This window comes from Microtus pennsylvanicus, chromosome 6, assembly GCF_037038515.1.
Source record: "Microtus pennsylvanicus isolate mMicPen1 chromosome 6, mMicPen1.hap1, whole genome shotgun sequence".
In the NCBI taxonomy this organism is placed as follows: Eukaryota; Metazoa; Chordata; class Mammalia; order Rodentia; family Cricetidae; genus Microtus; species Microtus pennsylvanicus.
In genome coordinates this window covers 58,617,624-58,630,900 of record NC_134584.1, presented here as the reverse complement: position 1 = coordinate 58,630,900, position 13,277 = coordinate 58,617,624, and the positions used below count along the sequence as shown (strand labels likewise).

The 13,277-nt window shown below is 43.9% G+C and overlaps 1 protein-coding gene across 3 annotated transcripts in view; it reads right to left on the bottom strand.

The window, feature by feature from the left end:
* Positions 1–6,542, bottom strand: part of Rasgrf2 (Ras protein specific guanine nucleotide releasing factor 2) — a 215,188-nt gene extending 208,646 nt beyond the window's left edge. Inside the window, exon 1 of one of the 3 annotated variants that reach the window (XM_075976335.1) lies at positions 5,886–6,542. In XM_075976335.1, the coding sequence (XP_075832450.1) occupies positions 5,886–6,173 (288 nt within the window). In that variant the 5' untranslated portion in view covers positions 6,174–6,542. The remainder of the gene's footprint in view (positions 1–5,885) is intronic. The other 2 variants (XM_075976336.1, XM_075976337.1) reach the window with 2 other exon arrangements.
* Positions 6,543–13,277: the final 6,735 nt, after the last annotated feature.

The following is a 13,277-nucleotide window of genomic DNA, read 5'->3' as shown; positions in this document are numbered from 1 at the left end:
GATGACTTGAGGCTCCACAGCTCATTTTTAGAGATAGCTTGTCTTGCATCTCCCAGAGTCATCAAGAAGTCTGTTTCTCGTTGCCTGCTCCAATGATGCAAACTGTTCTCGTCTGCATCCCATCTTCCATCAGAGTTAAAAAAGAAACAAGTTGCATAGATACAGAGCTACTCAAATGTGATCAATTTTTTTCTGCCTTTTTCCCAAAAGTGTATTTGGGGCATTTTGTAGCCATTGTGAAGTTTAAAGAAGATGGTTTGAGTCTTTTTCTTTTAAAAGATTTATTTATTATGTATACAGTATTCTGTCTGCGTGTATGCCTGCATGCCAGAAGAGGGCACCAGATCTCATTAGAGATGGTTATGAGCCACCATGTGGTTGCTGGGAATTGAAGTCAGGACCTTTGGGAGAGCTGAGCCATCTCTCCAGCCTGAGTCTTTATTTTTCACTGGTTCATGTATGTCCTAGTAAAAAGGAAAATCATATGGTCATGACCTTTCTGCATCTCTGATGCACCTGTGGTATCAATGTTCTCTGCTGGAACAGGGGAGAATACCCTGCCTTATTCCTAAATATTCATGCAATGGTATTTTAATTTCCAGGGGAAATGGCAAAACCAACTGATTTATTTTAACTCCTCAATCAGCTAAAATTTAGAAGTTACAACCAGTGCAAAATGTGACGAGTGATCTGAAAGAATGCCGTGTTGAGTCCACAGCCAAGTGTTCTTTCTAACAGTCAGACATTTCACACAGTGCCACGTTCCTTCTTACACCATCTCGGCTTGACTGAAATACTGGCTGTGATTTTACTATATCATCCTACATCAAGACATGGGGACATTCTGAGCAATGAATCATTAGGAGATTTCATCACTGAGTGAATGCCACCAAGCTTGCTCACTGGAACTGAGATGGTCTGACCCACCACACACCGAGGCTATGGACATAGATGCCACAGAGAAGCCCATCCCCAACAGAAAGGTCATAGTGCACCCTGCGCATTGCCGTTCCCATTTCAGAGAATTTTTCCCTTGGCTTCTGTTCACCACACAGTTGCCGTCATGAAAATAGCGCTTCCCACTCTTGGGCAGAGCGGGTCTGTAACTCACATATTTTTAACTTTTTGAGACAGAGGCTCACTCTGTAATCAAGACTGGCTTTGTGCTCACAGCAATCCTCCTGCCTCAGACTCCCAAGTGCTGGATTGTAGGTTAACTCACAGTTTTGAGTGTCACTGGTACAAAAGAGAATATGTGAACTCCCAACATATATAAATGTATAACAAGCAGTTCATATTCAGGAGTCAGCAGAAACAAATAAAATATAGATGTCTACACCCTTTTCTTAAAGAAAAAATAAACAGGCATAAAAACACAAAGCTGCTTCAAAACTGTGAAAATTAGGATTTAAGACCTGAGTTCATACACTTTGGCATTTATTTCATCACAAAATGTCTTTTCCAAACTTTTTCTACTCTTTAGTACTTAAAATTATGTTTACTATAGTATGAATATTTAAGCAGTTTTGGTCAGGATAAACAAAAATCAAATGGAAAATATAGTCTGCATAAGACAGAAAATAACTTTTTTTTCCAAGACAGGATTTTTCTGTAGCTTTGGAGCCTGTCCTGGAACTAGACCAGGCTGGCCTCGAACTCACAGAGATCTGCCTGCCTCTGCCTCCCAAGTGCTGAGATTAAAGGTGTGTGCCACCACCACCTGACTAGTATCATTGTTTTAAACGCTATCTTTTGGAAGCAAATAGAAAGAGAAAACACTGTCATGCTGCAAATGCTTTCTGCCTTTCCATGGTGTGAATACTGTCACTGATTAAAACCCACAGCCCAACGCACCTCACAGGACAAATGCATTTTACACACAGCTAACACCCAGTGGTGAGTTTTCCTGTGTTGTATCCTCAACACGAATTTCGGTACTCTAAACACTAAAGTCATCAGAATTAAACAACTAACTCTTGCTAATCTACAAGTTCTTTTTCTTTATTTAACTTCATTGGAAAAGTATTTATAAATTTCAAGTAAGAAATCATCTCTGTCCCCTGGATTATAGTTTTGAACATCTTATAAGAGTTATCAAATGTCTTTATTGCATTTTCCCTTTCTGTTCAGTGGGCAAAAATGGAAAAGCACCCATGGCTATTATACCTCTGCTCAATCCCGAGAACTAGAGCGAAAATCCCTACAGTCTCTGCCCCTACAAACAGCTCTGAGTTTGTGTGCTCCTCTACCCAAGTCAATCAAATGCTGAAGAATCCCTGCCTTGTGGTCAAGTTCAGAAGGTTAAAATGTCTGTCTAGTAATGAGGTGACAGAGATATCACAGAACCTGCAATCCCTTTTGAATTAAATCAGCACAAATATGACAAGCATGTATAATTCTTTTTGCCCCTAGAGCCAAGAATGCCCATCCCCCACCCACCCTGCACCATGTGAGGGAAACTAGGCTGAACGCAACAGTAGATGAAGAAAGACAGCCACGCTACTATACATCTTTTCTGCCTCGGGGGAGACGCATATGGCTACTTAAGTAGACCAGAGTAACTGGGCTGTGTACTCTGACCCTAAGTGCAAACACTCAGGAGATCTCTCCACTGAAGTAAAGGAATGTCACACAACGGGTTGTTTGAAAATCAGCCCAACTTGTTTTTGAGCATGTGATGGTCTGTAGCTGGGTTTCACAAGGTTCAACAACAATCATGTGATTAGAGTTTAAATAACAAGGACCAAAACAGTGATTCGCACATTGTACCCCCAACTGCCATCTCATGCAGATTTTTGGTTTTGTTTATTTTTAATTTGAGCTCAGTGGATTTAAATAAGCCTTCCCAGCAAAGCCCTTTTCATATCTAAAGTTGGACTTTACCTATCTAGAAGCCCGAGTTAGCACAGGTTAAAATGAAAGTAAGGAGACAGATAAAGAGGAAGCCGGCTGAGAGCCCAGGAGAGCGCAATTAGACCAGATGGTAAATGGTCTCAAGTCAGAGCAGAGCGCACAGAACGTGCTTGCTACAGAGGGAAGTTTTTCACTTGCCCGAAATGGGGCTTAGAAAAGAATACAACCAGATACATATTTGAAAAAAAAAAAAGAAACATTCTTTGGGAGGCAGTGAATCACTTTAAGCATTTTTAAACAAATTCATTTGGTTATATCATCATTGCTGTTCTAAAGAAACAGCCACTGTGGAAATGCTGATAAGACTGTCTAGCAATATCTCAAGAACTTGCCAGAGAAAACCCTAGAACACCGTGAACTCAATGGAGCAGCACAAATAGCCTTCAACCTGGGCACATGGAAAATGAGCTTATTGACAAAAAGAAAAGAAAAAATCAAGGTTTATGTTTTGGTTCATTTTCTGACTTTTTCCTTTTTTCTTCTTTCAGTCAATAAACTTAATTTGAAATGTTATTTAGATAAAGAAAACCAATGGGTATTTCTTCTTATGGCTTAGCTATCAGTCTAGTTAAACTTAACTAGCAGGTTAAAGTGATTTGAAAAAGAAGCCATTAGAGGTGGTTTACAGCAAGAATTGGATTATTAATGTATTGACCAAAGATGCCAGATTCCCTCTCTGAGAATGATGAAACCTCTGGCTCAGTGGGTGTTCCTTACAGGTTTGTGTGACTGCCGCCCTGGTTCTCAGGATGCCCACTTCAATTATCTTTCTCCTTTAGCTTTAGTACAGCGAGTATTGCTGTAGAGTTGCCGTTCACATGCTCTGTATGGCAAAAAAAAAAAAAAAAAGTTGCACCGTTTTTTTCAGAGCCTTAGAGACAGATGATCTGCAGCCCTGAAAAGCGGCACACAGTTAACTGAAAGAAGGCCATCTGCATCTGCTCACACTTAGACGGAATGTTTCTCCTTGTTTCTTATTCCCACAGTGTCTCTTCTAATTCTTCAATCACCTCTAGGTAGCAGTGTTCAAGAAAAACACTACTCGGTTAGGCTAACCCATGTCAAAACAGTGTTTCTAACACACAGCAAAATTTAAAAATTCTCCAAGCCCAGCTTCAAATCCCTTCTGGAATGCTTGCATCATTACATATCAGTTTTATCTGCAAACCCCAAAGGTTCCCAATTTCCAAACTCCAAAATTTGCATAAGATGACAAGCACCATGGCTCATGCGTGATATAGAGAAAAATCTTGCATATGATGACCTGTCTAGAACTCTAACTATTCAGGGATTTCAATCCTCTGGCAGAGTCCAACTTAGAGACAACGGTCCTGAAGATGAAGCTCAGACCTTTCCCAGATGATCAACAGTGCTTTACATATAATGTTAGCAGAGTTTGCGCCACAGAAGCCTTAAGCACCCTCTGAACTCCGTTCCAGAGTAACCAAGAAGCAGTGACTTGTGAACTTAAGAATAAAGGCAAAGGAAGCAGTTTGGAGTCAAGTCAGTGATACATATTCCAACTATTTTAAAGGACCCTCTTTTATTTCAGACATAATAGCACTTAAAATTCTTGGGGGCGGAGAGGTTCTTGTGGGTGTTCTAATACTATTCAAAAAAGACACACACACACACACACACACACACACACACACACACACACTTTTTAAAAAATCTTGTTCCTCAAAACTCTTCTTAGATTCGAGACTGCATGATTTGAATTTTCCCCATTTCTAATACATGTATCTGCCAGCTTAGAAACCAGTTTCTCAAATGACTGAAAGCTCCTTCGAAAGTCAAAGGGCGTCTTTTTCATTTCAAATTCCTAGCTCTTCTAATGTGTTTAATCCCTTATCATTTACCGAAGTTAATGTTTTACAGCGCAAACAAAAACCAGTCCTGTGCCCGGTGTGGTTTCAACTTCTCTGAGTTCTAAGTTCTAAGAGGGCAGCAACATTGGGTGGCCATCCAAGCGCCACTCCATCGTGTCTTCCGCAGCCTCTGTGGGTTGCTGTAGATGCAGCCTGGTCTAACTTGTGTGGAAAAATGCAGCCTAGGAAATTTTTCTGCAATAGCAAAAACAATCAGCTTCCCATCCCCCACCGCCCATCCAGCTTCTCCTTCCTCCATGGGCGGAGGTATAGAAGCAAAGCGAAAACATTTCGGTTGGATAAAATCATCCTTTACTAAATGAGTGGCATTAGGAACCGGTATGCTTCGTATTTGCAGGAATGGGCATTCAGAGGTTAACTTAGTGCCTCCCCAACGCCTTGAACGTACAACAAAACTCACTAAAAGTACGACCTACTGCTAAAAGGTCTCATTTACTTTAAAGTACAGAGTGTTCTTTTTTTAAATGCCCATGTTTTTTAAACACAGCCAGAACTCAGGGACAATTACTAATCCTCGGGAAATAGGCACACGTGTGTCTTCATGACTGACCTCAGTGGGCAAATGTTCGCAAGGGAAAATCCTAAACTGCAAAGCATGATGGACCAGGAACGCCTTTCGTGGTAGCCTGATTGGTTCCCAACACCACCAGTGAACCATCCCTTGCAGGTAAAGAACTCTGCCTGTCCCGAGCGAGCAAAAAAAGAAACCAAACTTTTCCAAATAAGCTAGTTCGGTTTCGCCAACCTAAATCCAACAGGTGTCAACACACATCGCCACAGACACACATCTTTCTGAATGTAATCTAGAGCATCATGGAGTGATTAGCGAAGAAACTGAAAAAAAAAATCCGGTCTCTAAGAGGATTGTGGAAAAGCAAAAACAAAACCAGCTTGGTCCCTAGCCCAGCTGAACCCTAGGCAGTGGGGTCAGGGAGCGGAGATGGGAAATCTCTGCTCGCGCTCAGGGACGTGCGTTGCTCTGGGGTCTCGGAGCATTGCCCCTGCGCTGTCCACCCAGCACCACAGTGAAACAGGGAATCGCCTGGGGCTGGAAGCCAGGGAAAGGAGAGTGCGTGGTACCTGCTTGTCCAGGGCGTCCCGGGCGCCTGCCGGTCCCGCGCCGGTCCTGGGTGGTGCGGGTGTCCGCTCGCAGCTGCAACCTTCCAGGAGGTACATGCCCGCCGGGCGGCCGCTCTGCTCGCCCTCGAAGTAAAAGAGCACATTCTGGTAGAGAGCGAACCACTTCTCGTGCCAGCGGCTCGCCTCGGCCGCCTTCTTGCTCAGGAAGCCCCGCTTGGTGCCCTCCTTGCGCGCCAGGAAGGCCAGGTACAGGGCGTGCCCCTCGTTGTAGCGCACGCTTTTCTGCATGGCGAGGGTGCGGGACGCGGTGAGGGTGGGGCGTTGGGGTCGCAGTCTCAGCCCCGCGGCGGAGCCATCACCGAGTGCTTTCCGGAAAGACGCACCCCAGCCCGCCTGCCACAGGGCACCCCGCCCGCCGCCCAGACCTAGGGCGCCGAACCGGGCTGGGGCACCGTCTCCTCCTCGACCGCGCCCTCTCGAGTCCCCGACGCCTCCCGATCCCCGGAAGCCCAGTGCCAAGTAGCCCTCCGAGGGCGCCGGTACCCACGAAGTTGCTGCGGGAGCCGAGCCCCCAGCGGCGGGTTGCGCAGTGTGGCGCGCGGCAGCCGGAGGACTGTCCTCGGGCTAGGCGCTCCGGGAGACAGAAGGTAAAACGTCACGTGGGAGATCAGCTGTAATCGGCTTGGAGACCGATTTAAAGGGTAAAGTCGGCGCGGTGGCTGCCGCGAAGGCGCTGCCTACTCTCCCTAGCGCGCATCCTTCACTCGCCTGCCAGGACCATGGCCTCCTCCTCTGCCCAGGCCAACCCCTGATGGGGCAGATAGCCCCGGAGGGGCAGGAGCGTGGTGGCACCGAGCCGCTCACAGCAGAAACATGCACAAATAAGCCCTCACGTACACACAGGCAAACGCACACTGAACACACGCATAGAGACCAGTACCCGCACGCAAACACACATCGTTCATATTCATACCCAAAAGCACACATGCACGCAAATACAATAGGCACACGTTGACAAGTGTGTGTGCACTCACAACATAAATTAGCAAACATCCTTTCACTCAATGTTCACTGTCATACACATAAGAGTACAAGCTACAATCACAAATAATACACTACTGTGCACACATACACATTCACAATTACAGAAACACACCCATTGTATGTACTTCTCAAAAGTGCACACCCTCGAATTTGCACTTACACAGGCCACTACATACATGTACATACCTTGGTACTCAAACATGCTTATATTTACTGTACACAGTGTCTATACATTTATAATCATATACACATCCACAGAAACATCAGACAAATGTATACCTATACATGGACAAATCCATCAGCCCTTCCGGTCATACACACATACACATACGCACACATTAAGAATCATAAGCATATGCAAATAAATGCAAGTCCTCCTAAACACACTCGTCAGATACAAGCGCTTACAGACAGACAACAACGGACAGTTTCATAGGCACTTAGATCCACACATTTTTACAACCCTTGTGCATGCTCTCAGACTCACAGAAAGGTTCAGTAGCAGCAGGTGGAGTCACAAGGCAGCTTTGCATAAACCACAATGTTGGCTTTCCAGCTTGTTCCCGACCTGTAGAGTTTAAAACTAGCAGAGAACGTTCATAGAAGTCGAGTGTTCCCAGAAAGCCAGCAGATGCGTCAATTCCTTTTGAACACCTGCTATTTCATGGGATTAAGATAAGAGAAGCTAAATGTGAAGCATGGAGTTTTAAGTCGGGGGAGGGGTAACACTATGAGGGAGATCTTGCTGGCAGGGGCAGAAACTGTCCCCGGGAGGTCACACTGTCACAGGCTGAGCAGAGTCCCTTCCTAAGACTAGAAATCATTTGATTAACAAACCTCACAGGTACCGCTGGAAAACCAAGATGTTCTGCTCAAACAAAATACAAGTGAAAGAGAAAGGATGTTCCAGAAGCTTCCAGAAGAACTGCTGAAGCCCCACAGTGCCCTCTTGGATTCTGCCTCGCAGTGGTTTTGTTTGTTTGTTTTTGTTTTTGTTTCATTCCCCGCAACCACATATTAAAATGAGTGAGCAAACCAGTACTGGAGAAAGCAACAGAATAGTAAGCTGTGCCTTTCAGGGCAGTGAATTGGTGAAACACCTGTCTGGTCCTGCAGTTGTGCACTCACAAATTGATCTCCGCAGGGTCCTCCCGCTCTGAAAGGGCTGTCTTTGCAGACTGTGTTAACTCTGCCTCCCCGAATAGCTGACGGTTTGCATTTTACCGTCAAGGAAAACTTTGCTATTGAAGTTCATGTAATAGGAAAATTGCCCTTTTGAGACGACTGTGAGAGAACAGAAGCCATCCTTTTACATGCCTTTATGTATCCGAAGGGCAGCGGCGCGTTGAGCTGGCTTAGCCCAGTGGAGAACTTGTGCTGTTATTTAGAGGGAAAATGTTAGGTTGCAGTCCACACCGTTCTAGAAGCAGGGCAGAGGGTGATAGCCTCTGAGGCCTCTCTGTTCCTTTGCCGTGATCCAGCTGTATGCAACTCTGAGAAGAGCAGTTGAAACACTCCGGCTTCAAGCTGAAGCCAGAATGGGTCTCACACCAGAACAAATATTCACGACAATTCTGTCATGAGCATTCGTACCTTCTAACGCCTTATTTCCTCATGAGCATTCTTACCTTCTAAGCCCTTGTGTTCCCTCAGGGGTGAATGACTCCTGTCCTCTGTAAGTACTGTCTCTGACATCCAGGTATTATCAAATGTCCCCTCTACCTACAGAAATGTCCTTATTTGAGTCCCAGGAAAAATTTGTTTAGCCCTTGTCTGTTCTCACTTTCTGAGGACCTCATCTGCCCAGGGCAATGAAAGGGAGAAAGCTCTAGTATTGTTGTTGCTGCAGCTCTTAGCTCTTATGTATCTTCTCTCTCTCTCTCTCTCTCTCTCTCTCTCTCTCTCTCTCTCTCTGTGTGTGTGTGTGTGTGTGTGTGTGTGTGTGTATGTGTGCGTGTGTATATATACAAATGAATGTGTGTGTGCATGCCTGTATATGAGTGTGGGTATAGTATATGTAGACAGTTGGTCCTCACCTTGTCTGAGACATGTTCTGGTTTTGCTCACCACCACATATGCTGAACTACCTGGCCCTCAAGTTTCCAAGGACTGTCCTGTTTCTACCTCCCATTTCACCACAGGAGTGTGGAAATTACAGATGCGTGATACCTTGTCCGGCTTTTCTATGGGTTTTGGAGACCCTCATTCATGTCTTCATGCTTACAAGATAATTGCTTTGCCCACAAGAGCCATCTCTCCAGTCCCTGTAGTGGATTTTAATTATGGAAATCCACTGCAACGGTTGTTGGCCATAAGCTGATGTCCTCAGTACTGTTCTGAAGTGGTGTGGAATGGTGTGGCTCGGGCTATCTGTGTGCTCAGTTCAGAGGAGGCGTTCCTGGTTGGGAACATCTCTCTTGATTCTTAGTAGCAAAACCAGCTCTTTAATGAATGCAGCACCAACAGGGAGGGCTTACATGCAGTAAGTGTGTAAGCGATGCACAAGTATTTCTACAAGGAGGGTTTACATGCAATAAATGTGTAAGTGATGCACAAGTATTTCTGCAGGGAGAGTTTACATGCAGTAAGTGTGTAAGTGATGCACAAGTATTTCTGCAGGGAGGGTTTACATGCAGTAAGTGTGTAAGCGATGCACAAGTATTTCTACAAGGAGGGTTTACATGCAATAAATGTGTAAGTGATGCACAAGTATTTCTGCAGGGAGGGTTTACATGCAGTAAGTGTGTAAGTGATGCACAAGTATTTCTGCATGGAGGGTTTACATGCAGTAAGTGTGTAAGTGATGCACAAGTATTTCTGCAGTGAGGGTTTACATGCAGTAAGTGTGTAAGTGATGCACAAGTATTTCTGCAGTGAGGGTTTATATGCAGTAAGTGTGTAAGTGTTATACAAGTATTTCTGCAGCAACGTTTTACATGCAGTAAGTGTGTAAGTGTTATACAAGTATTTCTGCAGCAAGGGTTTACATGCAGTAAGTGTGTAAGTGATGCACAAGTATTTCTGCATGGAGGGTTTACATGCAGTAAGTGTGTAAGTGATGCACAAGTATTTCTGCAGTGAGGGTTTACATGCAGTAAGTGTGTAAGTGATGCACAAGTATTTCTGCAGTGAGGGTTTATATGCAGTAAGTGTGTAAGTGTTATACAAGTATTTCTGCAGCAAGGGTTTACATGCAGTAAGTGTGTAAGTGTTATACAAGTATTTCTGCAGCAAGGGTTTACATGCAGTAAGTGTGTAAGTGTTATACAAGTATTTCTGCAGGGAGGGTTTACATGCAGTAAGTGTGTAAGTGATGCACAGTTTTTCTAGATTAATTTACCCACTGATCATTTTTCAAGAGAGCACCAGCATCTCAAATTTAGATCTTTCTGAAAGATGTTAAGGAGTGAAAATGACTAGAAATCGATGGGGCGTCTAGGAAACTACAGCCAATAATTGTGCAGCTGGTCTCTGTGGGCCCTCAGCTCCTACATCCAGTGGAAACTGTATCCTGGACCATGCCTTCCTGAATGGGCCAGAGGGTTGCGGAGTTGAGGATGCTTTTCCAGCAGATCTCACTGGTTAGAAAAGGGACTCTGCTCCAGATAGATAAGGACAGGCTCGTCCATGAAGTCACTGCTTTTCCCTCTTGCTTTTCTCTCAGGAGAGAGTCAATTCGTGACTTTTTTAAACATCAAAAAGTGTTTCTCACTGATAATTCTGAAAGTATTCTGTATGCCCTTTTCTAGGCAAATTAAGGGGGAGAAACAGCATTAGCTGCCACTGTATGGACACTCTGTTTACTGTTCCCAGAAAGAGGTGTGATTCAGGTCAGTTCACAAAAACCATGAAGACGAAGGGGAGAAGGAAGAGGAGACAAGGGGGTCAGAGAAGGTAAGAAGGAGGGAGGGAAGGAAGGAGGGAGGGGGAAAGGGAGGGATAGACTGAGGTGGGGCTCTCAAAAATACTTTGATTGGTTAGTGGGAAGAGTTCAACCTGAGCTTCAGGGTTTCAGGGTCCCACACTCATGTCTTATCTTTAGGCACAGAAGGGGGTTTTCATTCATTTTCCCTTTCCCTAAATCCTGTTGTCTGTGGAAATTTGAATGGATCTTGTAGTTTCATTGTGACCTTTCCCTGTGAGTCCTGCTGGTTAGAAATGGCTCAGCGCTGGGTTCTTGGGAAGTGCCTGCCAGCAGGGGTGAAGAAATGCTCATTTCTCTGAAGGTTACCTGGACTGAAGTGGCAAGACAAGTAATTGGAGAAAACAATCACATAGTCCAAAGAGATTACCCACAATTCCAAAGTTATCCAGAAACTTCTTTGACCTTTTTCTGTAGTAGAGAAGAAAAGGAGAATTGTAGACAAACTTAAGGGGCCTAAATGATGACCAAGCAAACAAGTACTAGAGACAGTCTTCAGAATTTGGGGGAGCCCCAAGAACAGACAGTACCTTCTGAAAGTCTGCCTGGGAGTGGGGAGACTCTCCAGCTGACTGTACCCAGCTAGACAGGGAGCTTCGGGATGGAGGGGACACACTTGTGTTCCTTGTCAATCTTCTCAGTGCAGATTAGGAAATTCCAGGAAGAGCCTCTCCTCACTTGGTAGGGAGAAGAATAAGGCCTAGCTAGCTCTTAAGGCATTTTCATTTTAGATCAAATTATGCCGCATGGGGGAGGGAATGACATATTCAGGAGATGTCACTCTCTGAGCCCCAGCATTGCCAAACAAAGCAGATCATTACCAGGACCCTTTTCTTGGCAGTACAGAAGATAATTTTGGGATGTCATTTGGATGGTGTGTAGATATGGAAATCAGTAGAGATTCCGTAAGAATTGGTGCTATAAATGGAGGTGGAGTTTTTCTTTTGTCTCAGCTGCCTGGTCCCAAATAATCACACAAATGCGTATATTAATTTCAGAATGTTTGGCCTATAGCTTGAACTTACTACTAATTAGCTCTTACAGCTTAAATCAATCCATTCCTATTACTACATTTTGCCATGTGACTTTGTGTCTTTACCTGTTCTCTAGCACATCTTGTTCCTCTAGCAGTTTGCTTGCATCTCCCCAACTCCACCCTTCTTCATCCAAGTCCTCAGTTTGATTGTTCCACCTAACCTTATTCTGCCTTGCCATAGGCCAAGCATCTTTTATTATTAACCAATGGGAATAGTACATATTCACAGTGTACAGAAAGGTCATCCCTCAGCATCTCCCCCTTTCTGTCTAATCAAAAAAGAAGGTCTTAACTTTAACATGCTAAAATTACATATAACAAAACAGCTATCAAACAAGAACTACAGTTATAATATCCAGTCAATATATATTTGACAAAATCAGAGAAAACATCCAAATATCGATTTTATCTTGGTGAGTTCAAAATTTTCTATTTAATTTGCCCTTTTATTATAACTAAGAAAAACTATAACTATTGATTAGGGGCACTGTTAATCTGATCTTCTATGGGGTGTCCTGTGTGATAGACCCATCTCAGCCAGCATTCCTGAAACTGTTGTGGATGTTGGATTATCTGGACCATTGCTTCAGGGGGTCTTGTTTGATCAAACCATATTAGCCGGTAATAAATTCACAGCTTTCTGTCCTCTATGGAAACAAACATAGAACCTCTTTTCCAAAGCAATCCTTAGACCCAAATTTTGAAGTCAAGATGCCTTTAAAATACATATGTTGGTTTAGCTTAACAGCCCATACAATGAAATGTCTCTCTGTACTTAGCTAATCACAGTCAAAAAATTTAAAGAAAACACAATAATATACATGATCCAACTCTATTTATTTTCCATCTTTATGTGGCTTATTTTTCTTTATTCCTTTAATCTATGACTGTCTGTGCTCTGTCTCTTTAAAAACTTTACTTTTTTAAAACCATTTACGTTTTTATAACTATTTCTTTTTTTTCCCAAGCATTTAGAGGTCTTTTTTTAAATCTGAATCTGTCTTTATTGTGCATCTGTAATTATTTTTTGACTAGGAGTGCTTTTTTTTAATGCTAAGCAGACATAACTAGGACCAACTTTGTGGCCCTGCTTGTTGGCTCTGCCCAGTCCAACATAGCAGAGGCATATTCACTGCCTCTGAGAGCCATGCACACTGCTCCAGCTCCAGGGTCACAGTGGGTCTGTGTCATCATTAAGCAATTTGTAACACACTGCTCACAGACCCCATTGAAGTGTTTGACTACTGAAAGAACCAGAGCTGTTTGTGCAACTAGCATGAACCAGGAAGCCCTTCCCTAAATAAGCCATGCAGCTTTTGCTGCCAGTGCTGAGTCAGGAAGACCTCTCTTAAAGGAGCTGGACAGGCACATCCCATGAGCATCACGATGT